Source organism: Anticarsia gemmatalis, chromosome 8 (genome assembly GCF_050436995.1).
Source record: "Anticarsia gemmatalis isolate Benzon Research Colony breed Stoneville strain chromosome 8, ilAntGemm2 primary, whole genome shotgun sequence".
In the NCBI taxonomy this organism is placed as follows: domain Eukaryota; kingdom Metazoa; phylum Arthropoda; class Insecta; order Lepidoptera; family Erebidae; genus Anticarsia; species Anticarsia gemmatalis.
Genome location: NC_134752.1, coordinates 3,365,224 through 3,392,946, shown reverse-complemented (window position 1 = coordinate 3,392,946; position 27,723 = coordinate 3,365,224). Strand labels below are relative to the sequence as shown.

The 27,723-nt window shown below is 37.3% G+C and overlaps 2 protein-coding genes across 3 annotated transcripts; both read right to left on the bottom strand.

The window, feature by feature from the left end:
• Positions 1-912: 912 nt before the first annotated feature.
• Positions 913-3,942, bottom strand: LOC142974688 (actin-5C). 2 transcript variants are annotated; one of them, XM_076117155.1, is made up of 3 exons: positions 3,785-3,942; positions 2,141-2,501; positions 913-2,011 (listed from the first exon to the last, which is right to left on the bottom strand). In XM_076117155.1, exons 2-3 carry the CDS (start codon positions 2,488-2,490, stop codon positions 1,231-1,233), a joined length of 1,131 nt encoding a protein of 376 aa, XP_075973270.1. In that variant the 5' UTR covers positions 2,491-2,501; positions 3,785-3,942; the 3' UTR covers positions 913-1,230. The 2 variants fall into 2 exon arrangements, with proteins under 2 accessions (XP_075973270.1, XP_075973269.1); XM_076117154.1 differs by lacking the exon at positions 3,785-3,942 and adding an exon at positions 3,052-3,211.
• An 11,188-nt stretch (positions 3,943-15,130) lies between these two features.
• Positions 15,131-17,195, bottom strand: LOC142974687 (actin, cytoplasmic A3a). Its single transcript, XM_076117153.1, has 3 exons — positions 17,041-17,195; positions 16,293-16,653; positions 15,131-16,163 (listed from the first exon to the last, which is right to left on the bottom strand). The coding sequence occupies exons 2-3, from the start codon at positions 16,640-16,642 to the stop codon at positions 15,383-15,385; spliced, it is 1,131 nt and encodes a 376-aa protein (XP_075973268.1). The 5' UTR covers positions 16,643-16,653; positions 17,041-17,195; the 3' UTR covers positions 15,131-15,382.
• Positions 17,196-27,723: the final 10,528 nt, after the last annotated feature.

Genomic DNA, 27,723 nt, shown 5'->3' with positions numbered 1-27,723 from the left:
AACTAGTCAATGAGAAACCGTTGTACATAATTGTTTAAATTTAAACGACTTTATATAGTTCTAAGGAAATCCTTTCTACCCCTTTTAATATTGTGAATGATTTTTGAGAAAAAAGATATAGAAGCCCATAGTATGGTAACACACAGGGTATTGCAAAAGCCTCTCCTATCATCTTGTATGGAACTAAGGCCTGAAGGTATACAATAATAATTAATGTTTGCATCATTGCATGTTTGTATTCCTGGTCTTGAAGTAGGTAGGTACCCATCTCCGTGCAAAATTTTATGAAAGTCGGCTTTGTAATTAAAGCTTCGGTGCCTTTAACATAAAAAATATAGCTTCGGTACGGTTTATAATAATTAACGGGTATTTATGGATAATTACTAGGTACAGTAAAGAACCTTTTATGAATATAGTTTCAGGTCAATAATTGCCCTAGTAATATGAAATACTTTGCAGTTACATGGGCTATATCGAATTATATCATCGATATAAAAATAATTGTCCGAAACCGAATTCAATGTTCTTACTAAATAGGTAAGTACATAGTTATACCTAGATTCACTTCCGTAAGGAAGCTACCGAACTCATGTTTAGTTTAAGACCCACCTACCTATTTATCATGATTTATAAAGGAGCTAGAAAGTTACCAATATCATGGGCTAGGCTCGAAAAGTATTAGCACTGCATAACAGTTTAATAATTTGCACAGCAACATTGCATACAACCCGAGCGCCGCGCATACCGCGGCACCGGAATATCAATCGGCGTGAGTCTATTTTCGTCCGATCGCTCCCAAGTTCGTTCTATTTCTGTACTTGGGTCAATGTCGGTCGTTGAGCTTGGGTTCTTATCAAACTCAACTGTTTGTATACAAAAAGGGAAAAACATAAAAGAAAGAAAAGACAGGTCAATTTTTCAGATTTTTTTTGTATTTTCATTATTTTTTATAATTTATAAATGACCTAGTAAGAAAGTAGTCTTATCCGTTTCAGCACATACAATCATCATTCATGAGATTACAAAAGATCCTTTGGCGAGTGCAGTACCGAGGCCGGCGGTCGGCGCGCGTCCGCGGCGCCGCGCTCCGTCCTGCCGTCACTATTACGATTTAATTACAATAATATCTTACGTACAATTAAATTAACGGAGATTACAAGCCTGAATTGAGCAGCCGGCCGCGGGACCGGCCGGGCCGCGGGCTGCTGTCTGCAGCGTGCTGCGGCTCGCTTAGAAGCACTTCCTGTGCACGATGGAGGGGCCAGACTCGTCGTACTCCTGTTTCGAGATCCACATCTGCTGGAAGGTCGAGAGGGACGCGAGGATCGATCCACCGATCCATACAGAGTACTTCCTCTCTGGGGGCGCGATGATTTTGATCTTCATTGTGGATGGGGCCAGAGCTGTGATTTCCTTCTGCATACGGTCAGCGATGCCTGGATACATGGTAGTACCACCAGACAGAACTGTGTTGGCGTACAAGTCCTTACGGATGTCGACATCGCACTTCATGATCGAGTTGTAAGTGGTTTCGTGGATGCCACATGCTTCCATACCCAAGAATGAGGGCTGGAACAGAGCCTCAGGGCAACGGAAACGCTCGTTTCCGATGGTGATGACCTGACCGTCGGGAAGTTCGTAGGACTTCTCGAGGGAGCTGCTGGAGGCAGCGGTGGCCATCTCCTGCTCGAAGTCGAGGGCGACATAGCAGAGCTTCTCCTTGATGTCACGCACGATCTCACGCTCGGCCGTGGTGGTGAACGAGTAGCCGCGCTCGGTGAGGATCTTCATCAGGTAGTCTGTGAGGTCGCGGCCGGCCAAGTCCAGACGCAGGATGGCGTGAGGCAGCGCGTAGCCCTCGTAGATGGGCACCGTGTGCGAGACACCGTCGCCGGAGTCCAGCACGATACCGGTGGTACGACCGGACGCGTACAGCGAGAGCACGGCCTGGATGGCGACGTACATGGCGGGCGTGTTGAACGTCTCGAACATGATCTGTGTCATCTTCTCTCTGCGAAACAAACGGCGCGGTCACTACGACTGTCATCGTTGCATAGACTGAACTAACTGACTGGCTGCTGCCTGATTGACTGACTGACTGCCTAACTGTCTGATCATCTGACTGGAAAGTCGAACTCACCTGTTGGCCTTAGGGTTGAGGGGGGCCTCCGTGAGCAGCACGGGGTGCTCCTCGGGCGCGACACGCAGCTCGTTGTAGAAGGTGTGGTGCCAGATCTTCTCCATGTCGTCCCAGTTGGTGACGATGCCGTGCTCGATGGGGTACTTGAGCGTGAGGATACCTCTCTTGCTCTGGGCCTCGTCGCCTACGTACGAGTCCTTCTGTCCCATGCCGACCATGACGCCCTGGTGGCGCGGCCTGCCCACGATCGAGGGGAACACGGCGCGGGGCGCGTCGTCGCCCGCGAATCCGGCCTTGCACATACCGGAGCCATTGTCCACCACCAACGCAGCAACTTCCTCGTCGCACATATTGAATTAGTCTGAAAGTTGCAAAAATATTATTAGTAAAATGTTAGCATAACAAGTACTAACTTAAAATTAGAACCTATCAATCGATGTGAGTAAAGTTTCCGTCATGTCCTAATAGAGAGCCGGTGGGTAGAAGACCCACACGCAACCATTGCGGGCAGTGCTAAGTGGGCGGAGAAGTCGCAAATTGAAACCAAATAAGGTGAGATGTATGTTCCATAGTCAAGAGACATACAAAAACGTGGCACATGACGCGGCGCGACCACATTTCGCAGAGACGGGCTGCTCTTACCGACCGAGAAAGTCGTTTACGAGATGAGTTACTTTCTAATTGGATCGATAACCGTTCAAGTTCAAATATTGCAAAGTGGCAGTTAGAGCTGGAGCGAGACCACGCCCTACCGCAACCGGCTCTCCTAGACTCCCGGCCGGCGGCACGCGGCCCAACCCTAACGACGTGTCACTGACCCGCACTCACTAATGGGATTGCACTGTTCCTCACGCCACTACATCACTAAACATCACAAAGAAAATATTGATGACACCTCAATATCAACTTACTTTTAATTAAATAGTCCTAATAAATAAATAAATTAACTTGCTATTGCACAGCCTCGGTATTGCTGCACAACGCCACAGCTCGAGCTCACTTCGTGGAATGTCGGCGAGCGCGGCAGGCAGAGTATATAAATGAGGCTGGTTATCGGGGCGCCCCTACCCCGCCGCGGCGATTCTCCACCAATCGCACGGTACGGCACAATACATGAGTTTTCGTGGCCATATATGGTATTCCGCTGCAGGGAGCCTGCGCGTACCCCCCGCACGCCGCGCGCACACCCCCGCCGCTGATAGCGCGCCTCTTGATAACGACGAGATCTCGGAGAGCGCTCACATTGAACATTTAGCGATCAGACGGACGCTTCAGTGGGATTACTACAATAACGCACTCTATTTACTACAAACGAACCTACAATTACGACATAGATGATAACGAAAGTACACAAATATTGGCACACTTCCAAAAAGACAGCTGTGCAACACTGCAGATTATGCAGATGTCAGACACGCACACAGCAACGCGAATAGCGCGTCCAACAAAATCTCAGACTCAGTATTGATTTAACGTTAATCACTTCGTATCATTTTTACACACAAAATTTGATGACACCAACGCGTTATATTTTAGAAAGCATTATTAGATCATTCAATACGGTGTCAACGTCCGGAAACTTATCAGACATTAAGGAAGCGTAAATAAATAGAATTATTATTTAATTAAATGAGATTTACATACCAGTTATATTCGCGTAGAGAAGAGAACAATAACCGCAGCGTTTGCGAACCGTGAGAAATGAATGCCGGCCGGTTTCTTTCTGTTGCTCGCTCGCTCGTGGAGGTCGGTCGATCTGCTTCACTAGAATACGCCGTACGCCGGCGCCCCGCGACTCAATCGACTCGCCCAACGGACCTCTGCAGGTGCTAAATAATACAAAATATCCTACTAATTACACCACCACGATCTGCAAAACGACCTCCAAAATGTACCCAATGACAGATCTGACAGACAGATGTCAAGCAATTGTTAAATATTCGAATAAAGAATGCGATTATTTTTTCCGCAGAAATGGACTCGCCCAACTTCCCCACTTGCCGCAACCGATGGCCTTACCATATATGGGAATCGGTAAAATCGTGAGTTCTGATTGGTGGACGGCGGCAACGGTCGTTGTACGTACATGGTGTACACTCGTACAAACAAACTTTTGTAGTTGTATTTGTGTCTAGCGAGTAGCAAAACGATTCCATTCAATATCGTCTGCATGGCGGCAAATAACTTAGCCGACTCTTGAAGGCTGTACGTTTGAACGGATTGGGTGTAGTCTGTAGTTTATTTGATTTTGTCGTATAATACGAAATCTTGCCGCATACCACAGAACACGTTAAGATAATTATTATAATCAGATAACAGATGGTTCTGATTGATATTCCAAATAAGTTTCTCAAGTTGTCTACTTACTTAGCAGGCAAACAATGAGCAAAACCTCAAAATTGCCATGGTTTTGTTTTCATTGATTTGTGAGTATCAAGTCGTTAAAAAATAGGACTATGTGCCTACTTAATACAGCCACAATTAGGTTCCTACTTACAAAAAATTGGCAGGTAGGTAGGTATATTGATAACAATAAATCCAAATTGATCGTCACACACAAACTGATTTTTAGTCAATTAATCAATCGATTTAAATCTGTGGAAGTAATCATGAAAAAAAAAACGATATCTACAGGCCGTTAGAATTATGTTTCGGTGAGTGTAGAGTACCTTCCTAAATAATTAATTATTGTGATGTTACCCTTTTTATTTAATTTGTAAGTATTGATATTATGAGAATCGAGACTAGATTTTAAAAGGATTTTAGCAGCTCTTAAAAATATTTTCCTTGTGTAGATAAGTAGCTGGCTTACTGCAGTTGGCTTTTCTTCCAAGGGCGTAACCTTGAAATTATGAAATTAACTTAACTCTGACATATAGGTAGTTCAAAAAATATTTTTTTTCTCCATGACCTCAAATTTGCCCTAACTTACCATAAACGGAAACTATGCCAATCATCAGGTAAAAAAACTAAGAAATGTATAATTTTGGCGCACTTCTTTTTTAATTTTGCCACAGAGGTCGGTATTAGTACCTATGTACGTAGTATTTACACCCAAACCTTTTTTAATCCATATAAAAATTGATAAATTTTGTACAGTTTAAGTGACAAGATGTCGGTGCTTCTCTTTCTTTAATTTTGATTAAATGACCTATACTAGCATCGGTTAATTAAACGCTAGCTAGAATTGATCCATTAGCTCATTATCCTGTAATTTTTTACCCTTAAAATGTTGCAATAAACCCGTGAGTATCAGTTATTTAAAAATAATACTTACCTAGAAAGCTTGGTTGCCATTCTTATTGTGGTCTTATAAACGAACTATTATAGAAAAAAATCTTTTGACGCATGCAAATAAAAAATATTTTAAATAGGTGACCGTACTTATAACCGGAATAGAAACTGGTACAGTATAAACGGAATTGTTACAACAAAAAGGGACCCCTTTTTGTTAAAATTTGTCATCAATCCATCACAAGGATTACGATGTACCGTCTTTTCTCAGATAATTTTACCCTTTATTGTTAACTAGCTGACCCGCGCAACTTCGCTTGCGTCACATAAGAGAGAATGAGTCAAAATTTCCCCGTTCTTGTAACATTTTTCACTGGTACTCTGCTCCTACTGGCAGTAGCGTGATGATATATAGCCTATATCCTTCCTCGATAAATGGACTATCTAACATTGAAAGAATTTTTCAAATCGGACCAGTAGTTCCTGAGATTAGCGCGTTCAAACAAACAAACAAACAAACAAACTCTTCAGCTTTATAATATTAGTTATTGTTAATTTTTCAATTAAAATTTTGCGAAGTAATATTTCATACAGCTGTGATAATCGATGATGTGTGTGGCGCATTGGCTATGTCAAGTTATGTAGTGGTTTCGTCTGCTGCACCGGGTGTGGGGGTTTGGACCCCCATTCCCACTGAACAAATATTTATACGATCCGCCGATAATGTACGTTTTGTTGCAGTTAGTGATTTGATGTTCGTAAAATCCTTTCCATCGTTGTTATAGAAAGGATCGCGAGAGGATAAGGAGAGTCATACATAACGATTTCCAAATATCTGGTTAAGGAATGCGAAATGCGAATTAAACCTTGACTTTATTGGTTCTAGCTAGATCCATCCAGTGAGGCGTAACCGTTTATAAAAACGTATTTCTATGCGTGACCCAACACGCACTTGTCTGGTTTTTTATCAATATAATATTCTATGTTAATACACGAGGAGGGAGTTTGTCTCGAATATCAGGACAATGAGTCACTGTGAGCATTATCTGAGTAGAGTGAGTAGTGAGTTTGTGACGCACCACGGATGAGGGGCGGCTACCATACATCTCATTATGTCTATAATTTCCTACATCACACCAAACAGCTCGTGTGATTATCTCCAGTCCCCAGTGAACTAAATAGTGAAGTCTAGAAAGAAACATTACTGCAATGCAATACTGATTCGAGCGAATGCAAAAACGTGAGAACAACGCTGCGAACACTTTCTGATTATCTTTAAATTGTAAAGATTCGATGAAAGTTTCATAGAAATTGTACGGCAACAGTAATCATGGAGATCACGATGTCTTAACCTTTGGCAGTCGACGTTACTTGTTTAGACAAAGTTGATTAAACTGCGTTTATCTGTCGCGTCGTCCAGTGAGCTGTCCGGGCGTTGCAGTGAGTCACTCCTCAGCCGCGCATGCGTACTATGACGATGAGTCAATACCAGTTGTCATGAGGGAGACCACTAATTCAGTTCCTTGTAAGTTATGACCCATGACTAATACTGCGTATCGTTTTTTAAGTATTTATGTTTCATAAGGTAGATTGCGATAGCGGATCAGCTGACGTCGTTCCAGTATGAGTTTATAAACAATGGCAAACGAAACTATCTAAACAAATCTAATAATGGCACTTTATTATACATATGACGTGATACTAAATCATACTAGATCATAATTAGTAATCAACGCATTACCACCTGGCTACAATAGATGTATTGATTGTTGACATCATTTGGTTTCTAAATCCAAACCTAGAATAACAGCGAAAGAAATCTCATTAAAAACCAAATAAATAAAGTTATAAAATGTGCATTTTGGGTTAGAATGTTAAACGAATTCACATCACTTTCATTTTGGCGGAAATTAATAAATAATTAATGAGCTGATTGACACCTTTTATCGAGTTATTGACCAAATATAATTTATAAAATACCTACTCATTTAAAATGTAACATTTGCGACGACATCGACATACCTATCTACCTACGAGATTTAAATGAAACCTTCATGTTTACAAAATTCCGATTAAAATCATGCGTCATATTATACAATTCCAATAAGTTTTTTTGAATCACGACCGTAATCCTTTCTCTTTGCTCTCGTTGTGACTAAATCCCGGCAAATGAAATCAGACCCACCCTTTATTCAAAAGGAAGGGTAAAAGCACAAATGATGGAGATGTTTTATTTTACAATGTAATCCTTTTCGAGCAACATACGCGGGACAGATGGCCAGCATCCATAACGCTTTACACTACTAAATATGAACCCTGTGAAACGAAACGTACCTACTTATTTGTCAGCTGTGAAAGTAACATGCTGTATATATAATTCAATGTTTTCCGCCGGATTTAGTTTCTTTCCTTTTTTAAAGTAATTACTTATTTTTTTAATACACAACTCACTTTTACATGCTCTGATTATAATCTGTTACTCACACCAGACGCACCTAATCTGAGCTATTACTTTCAAAAACTTGTCATTTTCCTTATTCATGAGTATGAAAATTAATAAGAATTATGAATTTTTCATGTGTGATTTCATGCTTGTAATTTGTAATCGGATATGTAAGGAAACGGATACGGGCTACTGATGCCACCACAGAATAGAATGCGTGAAGAGAGCTTTTGCTGGTCTTATTACTATATCTTACTTGACTACTAATCGTTGGCTCGGAGTAGCTCGTGGCTTAGTTAACAACAGACGCGCGGATCGATCTCTGAGGTTAAGCTACGCTCGTCGAGGTTATTCTGTGGATGGGTGACTATCTTATACATTCCGATATGGAGTCGCTCCATGTAAAATACTGGTATCCAGCTGCATCCGGTGAGATTGGAAGCCGACTCCAATATAGTTGGAAGAAAGGCTAGGCTGATGATGACTTGACTACTGTTAACAAAACATTAAAACAACATTAAAATGTCTTAGTTTGACAATACATCTACTACCTGCTTAGTTAAGCATAAATTGACGATTTCATCTCGTCAATGCGTAGGGCATTGATTCTTGAGTTCACAATGCCTATGCGTAAGCGCGAATTTTGCACCATATAAAAAAAAATTACGAGGTCTGCGCTGATTATGACTAATCGAAGCGAAAATTCTTCAGATATTTTCAAAACATGTGGTCAAACAAGTTCTGTACGTTACAATGGCTGTATGACACATAATGTAAACATTATTTACATACACCTATGTGTATGTATATGTGTATTTGTCTTATCATTACTCATACAGAATATTTTTTTATTACATTTTTCCATTTAAAATGTGGATACCTACTATCTGATTAAATTCATTTCAATTTACTAAACCATAAGCTTTATCATTTTTCAAACGATACTTTAAAGACCGTACCTACATGTTTCTAAATGCTTCGCCTGTTTGATTCAAATTAATCACAACTTTTTATTTAAAAGTTAGCAAAGTGTAGTGTTCCATGACTTCAATAATGCAAAAGTATACTTATATTATGAGTGTCTAGATGTGTGCATTCGATAAAACAATATTCTTATGAGAAAACTTATTACTTCCAGCCAGGATCACGAGAAATGAGTCAACGAAGGAAACTCGACGTGGCGCGTAGAATACAAACGTGTTGAACCATTGTATTGTAAAATGTTTCGGTATCTGAATACATAATTTGTAATATTCTTGGATGGTGTGAATCATTAATGTGTGCGAGGTTTTATACCTTGGCAATAGGCTGTTTAGATCGTACTATATCTTTTCTTTTTCCTGTTACTGGCAACACGTATAAAGATTATCCGTTGTAAAGCAATGACTCTTTTCGATGAAATGCAAAAAAGATACCTCCAGGAATAATATTGCGTTTCGATATATTTTTTTTTGGAAAGTTGATGACACAGAGGGACTTCGTCGTTCAGTAATGAAAACATTGAGCTTAATAATAAAGTTTCAACTTTTACTTGTCTCTATTTGCTGCTTATTGTCTATGGATTTGAACCATCAAATTTTAACTACCTAATGTCTTTTGATAATGTACCTTTCCCGTTTTACTTTGACAATACTAAGTTCTAGTAAGTAGGTAGGTATTACGACTTACTTTTATGGTCTTGTTTAGATTTATTTCACAATGACTCAAGAGCCACGTTACCTTGAACGTATCCATAAACGAAGTCCATTACCAACTATGGGCCTTCACTTAAAGCAGGGAGAGTACTTCTTACCTTTTTACACTCAATACGTTACGGTTTCTATATTTTATTGAATAGGTACTTACTCTCAATAGATGACCTACTATTGTACAGATGACTTGGGTCATTTGAACATTTCGCATTAGGATTTTAGGTCGAATATTTTTTTTACGAGTCCAATTGCTGGTTTTTGTGCTTATTTGACTGGTTTAGCAAGTTCTGGATCAAAAAATAATAGGCTTTTTAGATTATTATTTGCTAATATCCTATTGGAAACTTATTAGTTTGAAGTTGTTTCTTTAGATCTCGTCCTTAAAATACTTAAAACAAAAATAACTTGTATTTCAAGTTAATCTAGCTAAACACATGTAAGAACATACATACAATAACAACACAAAAAATATTTGAAATCAATAGAAAAAAACCTGTAGGTACCTATTAGCATTACAATCCTTCAGAAATAGATATTTACTTGAATAAAATACCCATTAATATTGTATTAATATGCTCTATAACACGTTGAATTAATTCCTATAAAGCGCCCCTAGTCGCGCATCATTTGTATTGATCGCGATTCTAAAAATAACTCAAGTTAATGATTAAGTACGTAGTATGAAAACATCAAGCTGAAATACGAAGAGAAATTACTAAAGACACAATTTTAGAGGTGATTTGCACTTATTCCAGTTCAGTCACACGAAAGTTCGGAGACATCTTGTAGAGATTAATGAGTTAGCAAAATGGCGTATTGAGCGTACGGCTGGATAAATATTGTAACAGTAAAATATAATTGAAAATAACGACGAATAAAGCCTTTCTCTATTCGCATATTGGAATAAAATGCAGATCACGTGATTGAAAGTGCTTCATATGTATTCCATACTGTAATTTCGGCGATGTGACTGTTCTGATTTAGCAATTGTTTACTTGCTTCTGCTTATGTAATGTTTATTAGTGACTGGAATCACAATGGTATTGATTTCGCGACAATAGCAAAGATGACGACTTTTCACCACTCCCATTTGACAATTAGATGATGTAATTAGATTCTTATTAGTTAGAACAAAGGTATCTGAAACGAAATTTGTTTCTAATAATTACCCAAATACACACTAGACAATACCATAGTTTGATAACGTGGTATACGGCAACAGAATCTCCCCCTATTGCATGGGACTAACATTGTTAATGGCGAAACGCGGGTGTATTTCATACACCTCTGTCTACGTCTACACTATATCTTCGAATATAACAAGCTTGATATTATGTATGTTACTCTAGACAGGGTCTTCTAATTTTCCATTTAAAATTGTTGGCTCTATATCAGCGCGAAATTTTCTATTCGTAAACGAGCTCTCCGCCACTGCCATATAAGCTGAAGTCGACTCATAATAGTTGCAATTCAGCTGTAACTAGGACAGAAATTAATTGTCCATGATCACATTTCACGAGTGATCGCATCACTGGACTCTGCGTTCTGATGCAAACTGGCCTACATACAGATTTAGAAGTCCACCAACCATATATGATCATAGAAAAGTGCAACTGAATTTTAAACCTAATTAGTAGATCAAATAAGGATTATTTTTATTTGATACAGTCTATTAAGACAGGCACGTGATGAAAAAGGACGTTTTCGACGAAGGGCGCAAAGGACAGGTTGTCCTTTTGTGGTCATTTTTTATCAACCTGTCAGTAGACGTGAGAGAGATGGATCTCGTTGTTTGAAATAAAAATGAGGGCTTTAAATGTGATTGACGAGATGTTTGCTCTAATTTTAGAATAACAGCTTTTATCGAATATGTTTTTTCAAAGGGATGACGTAGACTCTCGCCGCTACCCTTTTCTGCCTACAAAATGAATGCTCTTGACAGTTTTTTAAGTGGTTAGCGTGTGGGCCGCATTGAATTAATTAAAATAGAGATCGCTGTCTAAAACACGTTATCTTTAAACCATAGTAGGTATTTTCTTGGATAAACTATAAATAATATTTTACGTGTCTCAATTAATCTCACACCATCGCACGTAAAATAAAAAGTTCTTCATATACATAATTGATTATTTGTTTTTTCTATATTAATAAATTGGGACCTTACATAACAAAATAATTGGTGTTTAATATTTATACTTTCGACTCATTAATATTGCTCAAAACAACTTGTTAGGTAATAAATATCAGATAATAATAAAAAAATGTCATTAGAATTTCGATATTCTGTAAAAATAGCAGATGGATCGAAAATTATGCATGCATGTTTTCACGATGTGCATTTGAATTGAGTAATAGGTATTATTCAATAGATATTATGTAATGGGTATTAAATAAAAATAAAATACCTACTTAATAATATAATTTGAGTGAGAACAAGCTTATCAAATAGAAGTTACACTCGCCTTTAATGCTAGTGGGGAAAAAAGCTGTCTCAATCGAAAATATAATAGGTAGGTAGGTATTTGAACTGGATACTGCATTAGTGCATTATACTGTTACCAATAGGTATAATAATAGTGTAGTAGTTGTTTAAATTTATAAACAATACCATAAATTACAAATTGTTGTAAAAATTCTATTAACTTTGTCAGTTTACCTCGAAACTCTAGCCCAGTGTAAATCTAATATAGCTTAAACCTAAAACGCCTATAAGTAATAATAATTCACGAAAATCTACACGAATTCAATTTCTCATTAAACCGAGATACATTTTCCACCATTTACTACACTTTCGACCTTATTACGTTACAATAGGGTGTAGTCTAACTGCACTGTTTGGTGAGTCGGCAACATGGCATGGCAGTCTAGTCGCGCAGACACGGGCGGGTGTCAGCGGGGGTGGCGAGGCGAGGCGGGAGGGGTGCAGGGATCGATCGTTCGCCCGCACACGCCCTTGACCCTCGCCTGCATCAGGGTGGGCTGGCCATGTGTGCGTGCTGGTGTGCCGACGGATCTCCGCATGCGGTGAATATTTGACGCGAATACGAACTGGATATTTATTACGTGAAATGGATGAAATGATTACTATAGGAGATTCTAATTCTTACAAAAATGGCCAGTTTTTGCACCTAAAACATCTACTATTTTTACTCTGTATACCTACCTACCTAACACTTAAAAGAAAAAAAAATGTCATTGGGACTTTCTTCTACATTATCTTTGACGTATGGACTTTAAAACGATATGCATCAGTCATATTAGACACCTAGAATTGCTTACAAATCTATCTAGTAAGTATACCTACTTCGTAATACATGTGGAGTGCCACAGGGCGTCATTATTGGTCCATATTATTTTAACTCACTGTCTGCTAACAGAAAGTTGTACGATTAATTACGCAATTTGTCACTGCTTATGCAGAAAAGACGTAATTTGAAAAAGACATATGATAACTCTTTTATGTTTTACTTTCCCTAAAATGTAAGACATCAAGTAGAGGTAAATATAGTAGAAAACTTTGGTGAAAGAAGGGACTAACATAATATTATTTTGTTTGTACAGAAATACATACACGCGGTTGTTCCCGTTTTACCCCATACAACAAAGGATTTAATTAAATCCGTCTTTTCCTTTTAATATTTTTTTATATTAATTACCCCTATGGACACACTCAGCAAAAGGAAATACATATGAACTAAGTATATCCTCGTTCCTTTGTTCGGTTAAAATAGAGTACCAACTGCCTTTAATAAACCATAAAGCGAAATTCCCTAACGTTGCTAATTTATCCTGAATAGGAAAACCCAACAACAATATGATATTCTTCATTCCTTCCAACTAGTTTCAATCTTCTACAACCGTAATACTGGCATCAACGTATAAGATGATAAAAAAAAAATGAAGTCGCAGATTCTCTCTGCGTGACTAGAGACGAAGTGATTCTCAAAGTAAAGAGTTGCAGCGTGCCAGTGACGTCACACACGCACCAGACGAAACAAACACGCGGTGGGTGTGTCGATCTAATTATAACCGTGTATTTTCGGATTTCCACTAAACATTGCTCTAGGTCAGCTATTAAAAACCACGCTACTATCCAACGTAGGGATGCACGCATCACTATCGTGTTAGCAAACCATAGAGAAAACAACGTACTTTTTTATTGTTATGACAGTTGCTGGCTGTATCCCATTGTAAACTGTTTTGTCAGTGGACTCTTTCAAATGTATTTTGACGGATTGTTACATAATTTTGTTTTGATTACTCACAATATTAGCTAAGCGATAACATGTGTAAAATTAATTCATTTCCTGTAGACTAATCAGAGCGATTTAATGAGCTGCCATGATTGGACTAGTTAATATACTGCTATAAACAACTACACCTCCAGGTCATCTTTAGTTTAATAACTTAAACTTCTAACTGTCAAAACAGTTATAAAAATCAACACGTTTGACGTATTACATGACGAGATTAGAAAACGATAATCCAAGTAAATGATTAAGAACTTAATTGGTATGGAAATTAATGCAACAATATATCACTCGCTCGGAGAAATCGATGGTAAAAACGATACACATAACGTATTACGAATAATCAACCGACTAACTAATAGAAATTGAAGTTGTAATCAATCGAACGTAACGTTTATGCATATGTTGTAAAGTAAGCTTGTTATGACAACTGTTACGAAAGAATCATAATCATATGATAACGATAATAAGTGTTATATTATTACGTAAAACCTGTGTTATAGATAAGCGTTTAAGTAGGCTTAAACGTCTACCTTGTATTGAGAACCTACAAGGATATTTTATTGTTATGAGGCAAACAGCAGTCACGTTGTTAGCTCGTGATGAAAAATAATGAGCGGCAAATAATATATTGTTCTAAAATATGTATAACATTACCTATTTATTTTCCTCTAGTGGTAAAAATAGCTACTTAGTTCTAGAGGCTAATATCCTGTTAGTAACCTAAAGCTGTTGGGTGCGGTTTTCCTGATCCAATACAATTATGGCAACGCCCATGTTTCAACTACAATTCCATTAGCGATATTAAATGCAACACGAACGTATTGTTCGTTCCCTAGAAGTGTTCATTATACCAATTAGTTAGTAATGTAGGTATTGCTATCAGAACTGATTAGAGCAAGTTGATAATGTGACCATGAATCGATAAGTGGATGATGTATGTATGTGGACTCAATTTCAAAATCAATGGCATTTCTTCACACACTTCAATGTTTATCTATAATAGTACTAGGTACTTTATTTATCTTTATTATATCAGTACTCAGTATATCTCTCAATATATTTATTGTAGTCATTTGTAGGAATACGAATATGTAGATTATTTCTGTAATGTGAAGCAGTTATGATGATAAAATACCCAGCAATAAGTGTGCAGGGGACCGTTACCGGCGCGCCGCCGCATTTAAAACTAAAACGGTCAATGACTAGCTTTGCAGTTAGAAACTTCAGTAAAGCTCTAGATGGTCAGCGAGAAATGCAGATTCATGTCATTATGTCTGTCATAAACGGTAAATGCGAGACCCAGTCTCTCACTTATATCGCTAAATACGAGGTAATGAGATGAGAGGATAGAAAGCAAGAAAAATACAGATTTATACCGGTATATAAATTATCTTTTATTACAAATGTTCAGGTTAGTAACGATTTATAAATAAATAAAAATCTTTGTCAAAAAAAACGGAATCGACAACGTTCCGCTTCGCTTACGTAATATGCATATTACGATACCTTACAACCTACTTTAAATACTGAACTTAAATAAAAGATCACAAGCGTAGTTTGAGCCGCCCTTTCAGGGGCCTGGTGTAGGGCATCATAAATTAGGAATAGTCTTACTTGCCGCTTAGAAGCACTTCCTGTGCACGATGGAGGGGCCAGACTCATCGTACTCCTGTTTCGAGATCCACATCTGCTGGAAGGTTGAGAGGGAGGCCAGGATAGATCCACCGATCCATACGGAGTACTTCCTCTCTGGGGGCGCGATAATCTTAATCTTCATTGTGGATGGGGCGAGGGCGGTGATTTCCTTCTGCATACGGTCAGCGATGCCTGGGTACATGGTGGTACCACCAGACAGAACTGTGTTGGCGTACAAGTCCTTACGGATGTCGACGTCGCACTTCATGATCGAGTTGTAAGTGGTTTCGTGGATGCCGTTGGCTTCCATACCCAAGAATGAGGGCTGGAATAGAGCCTCAGGGCAACGGAAACGCTCGTTTCCGATGGTGATGACCTGACCGTCGGGAAGTTCGTAGGACTTCTCGAGGGAGCTGCTGGAGGCAGCGGTGGCCATCTCCTGCTCGAAGTCGAGGGCGACATAGCAGAGCTTCTCCTTGATGTCACGCACGATCTCACGCTCGGCCGTGGTGGTGAACGAGTAGCCGCGCTCGGTGAGGATCTTCATCAGGTAGTCTGTGAGGTCGCGGCCGGCCAAGTCCAGACGCAGGATGGCGTGAGGCAGCGCGTAGCCCTCGTAGATGGGCACCGTGTGCGAGACACCGTCGCCGGAGTCCAGCACGATACCGGTGGTACGACCGGACGCGTACAGCGAGAGCACGGCCTGGATGGCGACGTACATGGCGGGCGTGTTGAACGTCTCGAACATGATCTGTGTCATCTTCTCTCTGCGAAACAAACGGCGCGGTCACTACCAGTGTCATAGTTGCATAGACTGAACTAACTGACTGGCCGCTGCCTGATTGACTGACTGACTGCCTAACTGTCTGATCATCTGACTGGAAAGTCGAACTCACCTGTTGGCCTTAGGGTTGAGGGGGGCCTCCGTGAGCAGCACGGGGTGCTCCTCGGGCGCGACACGCAGCTCGTTGTAGAAGGTGTGGTGCCAGATCTTCTCCATGTCGTCCCAGTTGGTGACGATGCCGTGCTCGATGGGGTACTTGAGCGTGAGGATACCTCTCTTGCTCTGGGCCTCGTCGCCTACGTACGAGTCCTTCTGTCCCATGCCGACCATGACGCCCTGGTGGCGCGGCCTGCCCACGATCGAGGGGAACACGGCGCGGGGCGCGTCGTCGCCCGCGAATCCGGCCTTGCACATACCGGAGCCATTGTCCACCACCAACGCAGCAACTTCCTCGTCGCACATATTGAATTAGTCTGAAAGTTGCAAAAATAATTATAAGTAAAATAAAAGCTCAGTTGAAACAACTAAATTCCTAAAACATATTAAAACTACGAAAACAGCGAACGTTTAAATAAATAATTCACAATCCTCTGGAAGAGGGACGTACTAGGGAGGAGGACGCGAACGACTAATCTCCGAGGCGCAAGAGTTGCGAATGCACAAAATCCAAAACGAAAATCACTTCACTGTTATATTACGTAAGTAAATGCTGTTATGTAATACAGGTATTGTTTTCACAGTTGTCGTTAACAAATTCTAAACACTGCTTCTAAACGTCGCTATATTTTTATACAAAAACTTGTTAAACTAATATTATTAAATATCACAATTTAATTATTTATAAAACAAACGAAACTTACTGTTATATATAAAGTTAATGACTAGGTACGACTCGTGCTGCTTCGGTCAAGCACACCTCACTGAATGAGAACCGGCTCTTGAGGATAACTATATAAAACGGGCCTTATCACAAGTTCACACACTATCGGCAACAGTTTTATTCCGCCAATCACGAGCTGACTCAATTTTTGTCACCATATATGGTAACGCACTCGGCTCTATCCACATACATCTGTTGATAACGAGCGATGGTTGATAACTTGATAAGCGATATAATAGCACTACACTTTATCTGAGACGTTACGGTACTCGCAACCGCTCACGTACCGTATGCCGCGAACCTACTTTGGCTAACAAATATATCACTTTAAAACACTGAAATTTCTCTTCAGCGTCTCGGTACTTTCTCTATGAATCAGCTATATTGCACTAATTACCGCAAACGCCTAACATTAACCTACAAATATTTAATTAGAAGTCTACCGTTGAAAATATTCTCATTATAATTATGAAGAGATCAGAAAGCATTACTAACTGACGGGCGTAAAAGACGAGAGATATCTTATTCCAGCCGCGAGACGTTACAGTGACTGCGCGGAGAAGTTGCGAAAATACGAAAATCTATAAAACTCACGATGTGTTTTTATGGTGTTACGGGCTAGACGTGGAGCGACACAAACAAACCGATGCTTATTGAATGAAAGCGTGGGCCGGGCCGTGTACCCGGAGCGAAACCAGATCTGTGATGATACCGTGACGCATCGGACAAACACGTGGACATCACAAACGTGACAGTAATTAGATTTATCGTAAACCTTGATTGATACTCTACTTGATAACGTAAAACATAGTACGGCGTGCTACTGTAGGGACTGTAGCACAGGATTACAAAATCAATACATTTGAGAGGCGAGACACCCTTAGTTTTGAGTGTGGAAATGTTCCCTGAATACATATAGAATGGAATAATATTGTGCAGTCGTCTGCGTGTATTGATTTTGCTCACCCCCGTCGGTGCAGCGGCGCATGGGGCGGGTCATGGGACGACATGACTCATCCTACTGCACCCTCCGTGCCCTCGCTTCTCCTCAATTGTATTAATTTGCACGTTATAAAACACGCTGTCTGCCTCGGCGAATTCAAATAGGAACCAGATTTTCTCTCTATGGGATTTATTATTGTTTATGTCTAGTCAGCATTTATGTTTGAAAAATAATTGATTAGCAGTTAAAAACTCGTCTCATGATTCTTAGTCATAATTATACATTTCCTTAATTCTTCGGAGCTGTAATCATACAGGTAGTTATTATCTACGATAAATAAATGTTTATTTGTTAAGAAAACTGTTGCGCTAATTCTACGAATCGCACGAGCCAACGAGTTTACTTTTAAGAAAAATTATGACCAACAGAAAACGTATCTTAAACATAGTTACTGATAAATTGCGATCACTTCCTTTTTGGTGGCACCGAAATCGGCAATACGGAACGATTTGGGCAAGTTTTGGGCATCACCTTGATGTGCCTCGGTCTTGTTTATTACTTCGCCAAGCAAGGCTCGTTTAGTTGTTTGTCAAGTAAATGGAACAGGATATTATAGTAGGTACGCAACCAATGTACTGGACAATAACATGATAAAAGTTAGTTGACTTGTAATGACACCATTACGGAAAATATCATCGAATACATATAGCCCTGCATGTTGTTAGTACGTTTATTAACATTTTTCCTTGAACCAATGTCAGTCGTACATTAGATTGTACTTTAAAATCATGTAACGTAAAAACAAATAAAACTGGTGTGACTCATAGTTCTGTTTTCTTAGAACATTTGACCGAATGAGTCATCGCAAGTAATCGAATCAGGTGACGATTGATCACAGATACGATGATCAATTTGTTATATGACTCCACTTTTTGAATGGTTATTAAAGTGGACTATGCAAATTGTTTTTATTTTTACTCAAAACAAAGCGAAATATTCTGCAATAACATTGAATTTACTTCGAAATTCTGTAATTTGCGTGCAAGAGCAAAAATAACTTTAAAATCTATGGTTAGTTTTCATTTTTCAGTCATAATCCTGAGGTTTTCACTTTTCCTACTTTTACTTTCATTGGACTTAGCGACAGGGTGTTGACCTTAAGATCGTTACAGATAGACGGTCATAGGCCAGGTTTCAGCGAGACAGGCCAGTGGAGAGTGCTCTGACGGAAACCTGACAATGTGGTCATTAGACTATGAACATTACCTAGTTATTGTCGACTAAAATGGCCATTTTATGCAAATTAATAGATTTTCTTGTTAATGCTGTTATGTGATTTGGTTCTTCCAATATTTTAAAATAATTAGGAATTAAAATAATTTCTCAATCCAATTCTATATTAGCTAAGTACTTGATTAGGTTACCAAAATTTCTATGATTTTTAAAATCCTTAATAGTCGCTTCAATAAAAATTTAACTTTTAAATATTCAATTTTTTCCTTGCTTTACATAGAAACAGTGTCATATAAAATAACTGAATAATTAATAAAATATAATGCGTATTTGTGGCTAAGGTAGTAGCTTGTTTGCGTGTCATCCAATTAAGTTCAGATAAGAAATAATACCCATATTCTATAAGTATTTGAATTCCAAGCAAAACAGGAAATTTTAAGATTATATTACATATTTTAATGGGTAAAATAAGGTCTAAAGAGCGTAATTTGTTAGTTACGCCGCCATGTCGTGTATGTCACAAATTCAGAAAAACTTGCAAAATGACAATGAGGTGGCAATTTATTTTTATTTTTCCCTCGTTTATCCGTATGCTTGTTCATTTTGTATAGACAGAAAAATTATTTATTTAATACCTACTTAAACGTTATTTATTCATCGTGAATCACTAACTTGTAGTTATTTGAAATACTGTGTGCGATTTAAATACATTTATTTGTCAATACGTTATATACCTAGAACATAACAAAATAAAATCCATTTCTATTTATGTAGTTTCCTATAAAAGCACAGTAACTTTAGCTATAACATAATTATCATTGTTAAAATAAAGATCCCTCGTCGCCTCTGCCTGTCTGTTTGCAATAAACTCAAAATCTACTAAACGAATTTTCATGCAGTATTCACCAATAGATAGAGTGAGTGTAGGAGAAGCTTTAAGTATATAATATCTTAAGATTTTGAAAAAAAAAATACTTTTAAATACTTCAGTTAGGTCGCTTTAGTTATAAGTTGAGTAGGTACTCACTTTAATTCAAAGTTATATGCAGAAGTGTATAGAAGTTTAGGTACGAATGTTTTCAATATTTTAAAAACTTTGCTCCTACTACTTTAATCCAGTATTTCAAGTCGATAAAGTGTGTTATCATAAAACGACAGGTAACTGTGTGTAATAATATCAAGAAACGTTATCAGCTGACTGCGATGACGTCAGTACACAGATTATCGCGAATTCTTGGGCGTGTACAATATAATACAATTGTTTATGAGTATTACGTCATGTGATATTTATTTTTTAAATATACACTATGAAGTTAGTCAAAGCCAAGGCTGTAGACCTCGTTGGCAGCCATTAAAATTTTAGGTTATGAAAAGTTCTTCATGTTTTTTAATTATTGTAATTTTACGAACAATAATATACTAAATAATAAATTAGTAAGTACCTCGTATCTAACTAGTAAATATGTAACGAATTAAATAAAATAATAAACCGCTACCAACCTAATGACGCCAAAGCGATTCTTAGGACATTACGATTCTCAGTATTCATTCCAGTATAAAAGGAAATATTTATTTTAGTAGGTCGTGCATGTATAATTGCGTCAATTGAGATCCCAGGAACGAAGTGATTATTGTTCCTTAGCTAATTAAATTGACCTGATAACGCTTTGAAGGAAGTTATTTTTGAAATTACAAGAATATGAAAAAGCGACAAAATTTTTCACTTCTCACTCGAAACAATATTCTGGGTACGTACCTTATTGTGAAATAAGTTGTAATAAACTTAATTTTAATAATGAGATCTTAACTCAATAAATTCCGTCTAGTGATGATAAAAAATGAGCGTCTCACGTCACTCAGCGTCACAAGATAAACATATCGCCTCTTCAAATATTTACTTCATCATAAAGGTACTCGAATCTTCTTAAATTGACGTATCATGACTGAAGGCAATGTAGAGTATATCAGTCAAAGTAACTACTAGCGAAACGCATTTCAAATCGATTTATACGCAATTTACGCACGCAGTTATGGTTATTGCGAGAAAAAATATTTCAATTTCAGACTATTAGATGGCATCGTCTAATTTCATGATGTTTAACTTGATGATGATGACTTCCAGATGCCAATTACTGTCCCTTTAAAATCAATAACGAGGAGTTAATTCAATAGTTACAATATACGTATATAACAGCGGCAATCCTAAAGAGGAATTATTAAGGTCTTACAGATATAATCTAAGAAAAACAACAAGTACACAAGTACAATCTTTAATACCCATCTTACTTAAACTATATTCGGCATTCCTCAAGGCAGTTTCGTACTTCCTTAGAGTAATTTAAATGATACAGAAGTAATACAACCTTCTGTCAGCCTTAGAATTAAGTGGTCCTACAAAATACATTCAAAAACCTGTCAAATAAGCCTTACAAATTATAACAGATGGGCTGAGAGAGATGGCGCATAATTTCTCAGTCAATTTGTTTATCTTATCTCCAATAGATCAGATCATCTGTGCCACAGCTTAGCAACAAGTGCAATGCAGTAACAGTAACACTGACACAATATTTCAGCCTACTGCCAGCTATTTATAGATGGATTCGTTTCAGTAGTTTGTTTTGTAAGTAATCACGCGATGCAGTATGCGCCGGCGCAATTAAACGCGCGCGCAAGGCCGAGGCGAGCGGCGAACCAAGTTCATTGCTATGTTTGTGCATCTGGTACACCTTGGTGATCCATATACATGCTTAGCTTGTTCGTGGACAGTATTGGAATATGTAGGTGGCTTTAATTGTAATATTACTTAGCAATTAGAATTGTGTTATGTTTATTGTCCATATTGTTTAAGACTGACCATCTGGAGTCCATCCTATCTTACACAAAATGTTAAAAAAAATGTACCTTACATAATACGTATTTAATGTATGAAATATGTAGGAGACGAAGTATCAAAAACCTATAACCAAAAGGAACCGCTTTTGTATAAGAAACCTAAGTAATACCACAGAGTTATTTATATCCGAATACGGGAAGTCCGTGTTCGCAGAATCAGTGACAACAATGAGAAGAATTCAAGCAGGAAGGAAGACTGAAGAACAAACTGCTGAAAACTAGTTAATTAAATTCGATGAACATTATTTGAAACCTACCGCAAATATACCTTTTGGCAAACAACAAATTGGCACGGAATTTTACGAGACAGTAGATCGAGACGGGTAAGTAGGCAGGGATAAAATATATATTTTTTTACCTGCCTAGTAAATGCGATACAAAAGAATAATAACTAAGGACGCCATGAATAAAACTAAACCATTGTTTAGTCCATTTAGCGGCATTACAATAAGACTGACATAGATACACATCCGATTCCAATCATCTAATCAAATGATTCCATCGATTAACTAATACTTAATAGTGTCACGTTTTCTTTGATAAACAACTGTAGGCACTGGCTTAAGTGACAAAGGTACAGTTCTTGCATATTTTTACTATCGATTCGTTAGTGATATAAAGTATTTTTTAGAATTTATATCTTAAGGGGATTCCAGTAATTTGGCAATGAAAATAGAAGCTACTTATTTTTAAATAACTAAATTGCGAATTACTTCCGATAAATTTATTTCTTAAAAGATTATAGAGATAGGTACATACCTACTATACGTATTATTTTATAGGTATGACTTATTTTATTGCAGACGAAACTACGGCATGGTCCTATCTTTTACCAACAGCAAATACAGGTACAGTGTAGGTATATGCGCTGTACCATTTGTGTCAACGACATTAGATCGTTACCGTTATGAAGATGATATAATAGCATGCGTTACTGCTTTTAGTATAAGTATGTAAAGTCAACATGCTTAACCCTACCTATGTTGTTACAAAAGTAAACTGTAAAAATATTAACGACATTTTTTTATATTTGGATTTAAAGAACTGACGGCATGAAACAAAAAAATTGTCGTGTATCTCCAAGTTTTGCTAAGATTTTCATATACCTACCTACATACATACATATATAATATCTCGCCTTTTTCCACTTTTCCTTTTTCATCTGTTTGAGGCCTTTGCTCCGCAGTGGGACATGGAAACAGGCTAATAACAAATAATATGGTTTACATAGATATAGGAAGGAATAAACAATATAAACCGTAAACAATCTTTGGATACAGCATCTCGTTCTACGTGTGTTTGTTATGCTATAATTTACTTTAGTTTCGCCAATCGATTCGTTCCACTTATTTCTTTTCTGAAGCGTAAAACGTTTAAAGGACAAAACAACAAATAAGTTAACAACAAGCGAATTCAATGACCTCCAGCGATCCATCATAGTACAGGAAATATAATTATGTACTAAGTGCTTTACAGTAGACCTCTTTAGACGAAAACTTTGCAAAAATATTATTATTTTTCAAGCCAATTATTTCACAAACTAAAATGTTTTTAGGATTTTAATTTAATTTTGTTTCATAGAGTGGTTTCGGGTCGAATTTTGTTAATTGGAAGTGGTACATACTCAGCAAAAAGTTTAGGCTACTTATCCAGGCACCAATCCACATAGCAACTACTTGATTAAGATGCGTTTCAGAGGCTACGTGGAACTTGTATCTATGTATTAAAAGTCGGGCTACTGTGGATAGTTACTTTTATTTGCTTACAATATATTTCTATCTATAGAGATTCTAAAAATAAAATTAAGCACTTCTAAGACGATTTCCTTCGTTTAGCCATCGCCTTCGCTTCAAGTGTATAAGGTTACTGGAAACCCATAAAAGGTCTAGTGAGTGCGCACGCGCATACGACAACCGCGCACCATTTTTGGACACCGCGAGCATTAAACCTTGGCGTTTGGGACCATATCCAGACGGCATATTCCATAATAGAGCCTCCTCGTAGGCTATGTTAGTGCTAGCTAGTTATGGGGACTATGGTGTCTGCCAGCCGGCTTTAAAACGTAGAATGTACTAGAATATTGTTAGAAATAATTAGTTGATTCCCTTCTCTAATTAATTACGTTACCGGTTCCTCACCAATTATTTGGTAAAGTTGCCAATTACCGAAGTAAAACGGGTAGAGGAAAACAACGTTGTGCAGATTCAGCAGAACTCAAAGTAACGAAATACAATTTGTCTTAAAATGTTTTCATAAATAAAATAAATTATTTCAGTACTCAAGTTTGAGGAATGTTGTACAATCGGGTACCTACTTACCAAGAATTATTAATATGTATTTGATGACACATATTGATTTAATAATACGCAGTTCGTATTAAGGACAACGTTATTGTAAAGTCCTAATAAATAGAAACAGCATTCCTTTATTTGTAGTATTTCTATATAAATAATTTAAACCACATTATGCCAACATATTAATAATTTTATAAATTATAATGAATAATACGTAATTATTGGGATTTTTAACGGATTTTTCGAAAATTAGAAATACTAGCAGAGGCACCTTCGCCAAGTCTACGCATTTTACGGGTAAAATTGGTTTGGTAAGGAGCTCGAATATTTCAGACCAGATTCCACGTAGAACGTTAAGTAAATACGAGTGATGAAACTGGCTATATGTTTATTGTAACGATAAGGAATAACTATAAGCTAAAATTTAAAAAAAAAAACAAAATGATTGACGTCCTACCTATCCATCCCCATATTTCTCTACTCCATCGAAAGTTCCAGTCGCATTTAATTACGACTGACTGAGGGGAAGGAAGGAAATGGCATGTGTGCATCCGTGTCAAGGTGAACGAGCTCGTTTTAACTTGCTAAAACGTACCGTCCTTGTAGAATATGTTATATACGAGATAACACACATGCCACGCATTTGTTGAGCCTCAATTATTGCACCTTTATAAGGCAATTTTTATCATTAGGCGGTGCTTGACCTACCTGTGGTCAAAATAACCTTCTGCTAGTCGGCATTAGACCATCTATTTCTCAGAAGGTTTTACTACTTAGTTTAGTTTTGGTGCGTTGAAGACGTGTCATCGTTTGCGAAATAGGTAGTCAGCTTGTCCATCTTAATATAAATCGTCGTGTAAGTAAAGAAATTGTTAAAAACAACAGTGAAATCTGCAGAGATAGTAATTTTCTACCTACTTTATTTATTCATCTTGTACATTTTAAAAAGGTTTTTGTTTAAATACCCTCCACGTAATATAAACGCATTGCATTAAATTAAATGAATAGAACTTAACATATCTAATTACACTTATTTGCAAGTAAAATCATAATAAAACGCAAAAATATGACCAAATTAGGAACGTGCTTATAATAATTCGTTTAAGACAGATCGTTGAACTACCGTCTAAGAATGAATAAAAGTTTTTGACTAATTCGCGCAATTTCTCGCCGTTCATAAATATTCATTGTAATTTTGCAGTTTTATACAATTAAGTAGATGATGAGGTATTTTATGTTAATTTAGTCATATTTGATCTGAGAATGCAATAGATGCGACAGTCCATATTTTATTAACTATCCATGTTACATATTGATGAAGATATTTTTATACATTATAATATAATGCAAAATGGACACTTCCTGTTGTATTCCAAGTGGCAAGCGTCTATTTATATCGCATAATAAATAAGCAGCTTACGGTTTGTCTGCAATTTTATTCGCGCATTAACAGAAAGTAGGCATACGAATCAACATAGATGGGTGTTATTCGTTTGCTGGTTAGAACATATATTAAATATTATAATAGAATAAAATTACAAATGTTTCGTTAAATAGGAAACTTTAACAATGACACCCAGTTAACCACGACACGAACCTGCCTATACAAGAGTTATCCTGTCTCAATATAGTTTTAAAATAGGTACATGGTATTGGTACCGTCAATAAAAATAAATAAGTAAGGATTATACGTAGCAATATAATTAATTAAGTTAATACGTATCAGGGGAAGACTTCAGCTAAATTTTATTTAATAATTAGCGAAGCAAGGAGCTTGTTATTTTTTTTTATTTATTGTAGGTAATAAAAACTTCCACGAGTCTACGAGTAGATCAGTTTAGTTTAAAATATTTTGAGCAGTTTAATTATATTTAGTCCCTAAAATCATAGACTTTATAATAAGTAAGTTTTTATTATTAATAACAGCTCCTTAGCAGCGTCTACGTTATCCTCAATTTCTACGTCAGCAACTAGACTTATGATATCATCGTCTAAAAATCTTCAGACTTGTAACTTTGAAAATTGTATTAAACCTCCCACGTTGTAGGGTGCGACTGGAATGCAATAAAACAAGGATCAAGAATACTTGCCTCAGCAGAATAATTTTGTTTATTACTATCAAAATTCATTCGTGGCCGTTTTCGGTCGTGACTCGCACTTTTTACTGCCATCGTGGACTTTTCGGCGCCATTTGTACTAGTTGTGTGTCTCGTGTACACGACATAAATTAAAATGATTCAATGTATCTAATTTAACGATGTCCCGCAGGGCAACATAAATATAAAGAACATTTAGTTTCAGCAACGGATAAACAAGGGGGAAAATAAATATGATATTAAAAGTAAATCATCCAAAATGTTATAAGAAGCGTGTTTTGACAGGCTAACAAACGAGATAACAAAACGAATCACATACTCCCGCCAAGTTAACCGTCGTCGGTTTGTCGAAAAAATGATAGCAAAAAACCGGCTCAGACAAGAATGAAGAATATACTAAAATTAGCGATGTAAGATAGACAGAGAGGACTTCCGAAATACGTCATCGTTCAGTGTCTTTGGCCTCCGTATGTCCGTTACGTTTTAAATTCAAAGCGCCAACGGTATGGATTTGGTTAACGGATGCGAGCTTGTGGATCTATTGTTTCATTATGAATTGTATTGTACGTAACTATAAGTATTAATAAACTCATACAATTCTCGTGCTATTGTCACCTGTTTGGCGACGCCTTTTATTAATTATGGCGCCAATCTAGTGCAGTTATTGTTTCAAATGCATTCAATTTTAAATTTATGTCTCGGTCAAGTGATTTATTTTTGTGTTTTAATCAAATTTAACTAAAGATATGTTATCGAGAAGACGTAAAAATAATGATCCATATCAATTTCGTACGTACAAAATTATCAAAATTACGTGGAATATCATAACGGCTTAGCAAAATTCCTATGATTACGGATATCAACAACGATAGTAACATTTTCAACGATTACTCAGAATAATAAATAAATATATAACGTTTGTACCGATAAGTCTACCCTTAATTATGCCTAGCCACACATATTATCGCGATTACCTATTTAGTTGTTAAGCCAATAACGAAATTTTAATCACAAGTCAGACAAGGTATAAAGTTATACATAGTTAAGTTACTTTGACAGACAAACTTCCACATTAAATTGCTTTAGGAAGAACAAAACTGTATTTATTGAACCAGATCAAAATGTGAAATCAATTTATTGACTTTGGTTAATACTTTCTATGACAACTGATGTAGGAAGTGACAATAAAACAAATGCAATTTATA

Bases quoted from the DNA above. Each gene is read 5' to 3' on its own strand.
- LOC142974688 (XM_076117155.1), bottom strand. From the start codon at position 2,490: ATGTGCGACGAGGAAGTTGCTGCGTTGGTGGTGGACAATGGCTCCGGT. The intron at 2,012-2,140 runs GTGAGTTCGACT...TTTGTTTCGCAG, and splicing joins CTCAACCCTAAGGCCAACAG to AGAGAAGATGACACAGATCA.
- LOC142974687 (XM_076117153.1), bottom strand. From the start codon at position 16,642: ATGTGCGACGAGGAAGTTGCTGCGTTGGTGGTGGACAATGGCTCCGGT. The intron at 16,164-16,292 runs GTGAGTTCGACT...TTTGTTTCGCAG, and splicing joins CTCAACCCTAAGGCCAACAG to AGAGAAGATGACACAGATCA.